Source organism: Frankliniella occidentalis, unplaced genomic scaffold (genome assembly GCF_000697945.3).
Source record: "Frankliniella occidentalis isolate FOCC.00 unplaced genomic scaffold, Focc_3.1 Scaffold758, whole genome shotgun sequence".
Lineage (NCBI taxonomy): Eukaryota > Metazoa > Arthropoda > Insecta > Thysanoptera > Thripidae > Frankliniella > Frankliniella occidentalis.
In genome coordinates, this window is record NW_026267867.1 from 6,871 (window position 1) to 9,803 (window position 2,933).

At 41.6% G+C, this 2,933-nt stretch overlaps 1 protein-coding gene across 1 annotated transcript; it reads right to left on the reverse strand.

Moving 5' to 3' along the window:
- Window positions 1-200: 200 nt before the first annotated feature.
- LOC127751710 (uncharacterized) lies at window positions 201-1,513 on the reverse strand. The gene is made up of 4 exons (XM_052275681.1): window positions 1,423-1,513; window positions 1,027-1,345; window positions 709-943; window positions 201-566 (listed from the first exon to the last, which is right to left on the reverse strand). The coding sequence occupies exons 1-4, from the start codon at window positions 1,511-1,513 to the stop codon at window positions 201-203; spliced, it is 1,011 nt and encodes a 336-aa protein (XP_052131641.1).
- Between the last annotated feature and the right edge of the window lie 1,420 nt (window positions 1,514-2,933).

The following is a 2,933-nucleotide window of genomic DNA, read 5'->3' on the forward strand; positions in this document are numbered from 1 at the left end:
AAATTACATTATTATGTTAAATTTACCATAAGACTTCTGTAAAATTACAAGAATTTGTTAAATTTACCATAAGACTTCTGTAAAATTACATTGGTTGTAAATTTACGACAAAACATGTCGTAAAAATGCCAGTGTTTGTAATTTTACATAAAAGTGTTGTAAAGTTTTACATGCTTTTTATGTAAAATCACTAATTTTTTTTACAGTGCAACAACTCTTCTGGCCCTTGATAGTCTGTAATTGAACACATGTTCTTCAGGCGGGATATAGCGGTTCTCAAAGGGCTTCAGTAAGTGGGCGCCACCTGGGAATGCTGCATCACCAAGGAAGACGTAGGGAAGGTTACAATCCAGTTCAGAATTGAAAACTGCTGGGGGAAACCTCAGCTGATCATTGAGAAAGAGCTGTCCAAATTCAGAGCGTGCAAAGACTCCGCCATCACTTTCTCTCCCTCTGGCGCCAACATCCACAATTATAAACTTGTACTTGGCATCACTGATGGCAAGTAGAATAAGGCTATTGCCGTACTTGTAGTTGTAACATTCTGACCCCATCATTGGAAATTTCTGGAACAATTAAAGTAAAAGCATTATCAAAATCTTGACAAAGTTGTCTGATATAACAAAGGAGCCAACTGGGGCCTTAGTAGCAATCCAGGAGTGCTACATATTTCAGAGCCTCTGCAAAAGCACTCAATTTATTGCTTACCTGAACAAAGCAATGTTTTCCGTCAATGGCTCCTACACACATGGGAAAGTTCCACATTGACTCAAATTTTGCGCTTTTTCTTCTCCAGAAATCTTCACAGATAGGTTCAAATACAAAGCCTTTCAGGCCATACCATATTGCAGCAGTTGTTTCAGTTACAATTTGTGAAATTGTGCAATCAGCAACCCTGAATAAGTACGACAAAGATACCTGACTGTCACCAGAAGCCATGTACCTGAATCACAGAGAATGCATTAGCGGATTCTTTTAACATTGGTTTAGGAAGTAACGTTGAAACAAAGTGTTTATTTTTGGTACCTTAACGTTATTGCCAGCCTCTCTCCTGCAGAGATAACCTCCCTACGATCACATGACTTGCTGATGACAGGCCCAATTAATTCAAGCAGCCAATCAAAAGAATCTGGTGTCATTCTAAGGAAGTTGAAGTAAACTTCAGCATCAAATTCCTTCATGACAGGAATTAAGGAAAACCAGGCTCCTGCCATCTTGCGATCAGCAAATATGGGTCGAACCCACCACCTTCGCTTCATTCTTCTTTTGGCTAGCACCACTAGAGTCCTTAGGCGCAACGATTCACGTTTCAGAAAATTGTACGCCGCAAGCGTTTTCAAAACTCCTGTAATTAAGGAACAAATGAGTATTGGAACACCACACATAACCAAAGAGATATAATGGAAAGGGCTTGATTCTCACCCTCATCTTCACGTGAGACAGGACACCCTGCACTGCTTCTTTGCAATGCAAATAGCATGTAATTTCTAATAAGAGAACGAACAGGGGCCATCTTTGTGATTTAACACCAAAACATCAATTCTAACCACGAGTAAATGGCTATAACGCCGGTTACCTCGGTTTTACAAACACAAACACTAGCACAAACACACCAGCCACGCCAACCTCACGGAACAAAAAAAAAATCGAAAGCCCAGTCGAGCGAAATAATTCCGATTCGAATCTAGTCGGAAAGATATGAATGATTGCTGGCATAATAATAAAATATTATTATTAAGCCGAAAATATAATATCTAGAGACAGTCGTAGTTCCCTCCAATAAAGCGCTTTAAGAATACGGGTCGGGCGCACACACGGCGGCAGAAAAACGGTTCGTTCTCGAGAACTATCAATCGCATAGGGTTTGCAAAAATACGAGCAGGAAGCTAAAAGTCTATCGTATAATCGGCTCGCTCCATGTTTGGGTCCAGGAAGTCTCTAAATGCCCGAATTTCTAACTACTACGGCATGCATCACCCATGAAGCCGTGGCCTTCTTTCAAATGCCCCCGATCTTTTTTATAATGCTCCAGAAAAACCGATATTTTTACACATTCGTTATCCCTGTTCCTTCCCCTTTCAGAATATATTCAGGTTTATTCACTTTCATGTGAACGTAGCATTCAAATCATTGTCCAAAGCCGCAAGCCACAGACGTCCGGACATGGCCGGGCGGACACGGCGGACACGGACGGAGCGGACGTGCTGAGTGTAAGGGCATCTTTACGGGTTCGGCGGGTACTTTGCGCGTGTACTCAGAAACGGTTTTAGGTCAATTTGTGTTTTAAAACCATGAACGAGAACTGACCATGGCAAAATGAACAGCAATGGCCAGGTCCTGGCCATGGTTTATAAAACAATTGCACCGTGGACAGGCGATTTCATGCGCAAGAAGGCTTCCATGGCCACATCGTTCCATAAATCTATGGACAAGAAATGACCATGGCAAGAAGGCTTCCATGGCCACATCGTTCCATAAATCTATGGACAATAAATGACCATGGCTAGAAGGCACAATGATTCATTGTCAGAACGTGTCCATGGGAGCAGCTGGCTGCTAGCTGGCCATGGAATTGATTTACCATGGTCAGAGTGTCCACAGAAATTGATTTACATGGCCATTTACATGACGACATTCGTTTCTTTGTTGGCTCAAGGGTGGACTTTCGCTGTTTGGTAATGCTCTGTATCTCCGCCGTTTACTAAGATATTTTAAATCCGTCTTCACAGAAAGATGCGTCTCAGTTTGTAGAATTTACTGCTAACAAAAACCTAAAACGAGTAAAATGTGGACTTACGTGCTTATGTTGGCTCATCAGTGCTATGTACATGCCGCAAATGCCTCAAATGTTTCAGATGCCACAAATGCCTTCTGCGAACTGGCGCCCACAGTAGTTTTACTTTGTTTTGTTCGAAAAGTTTCTAAATTAAATT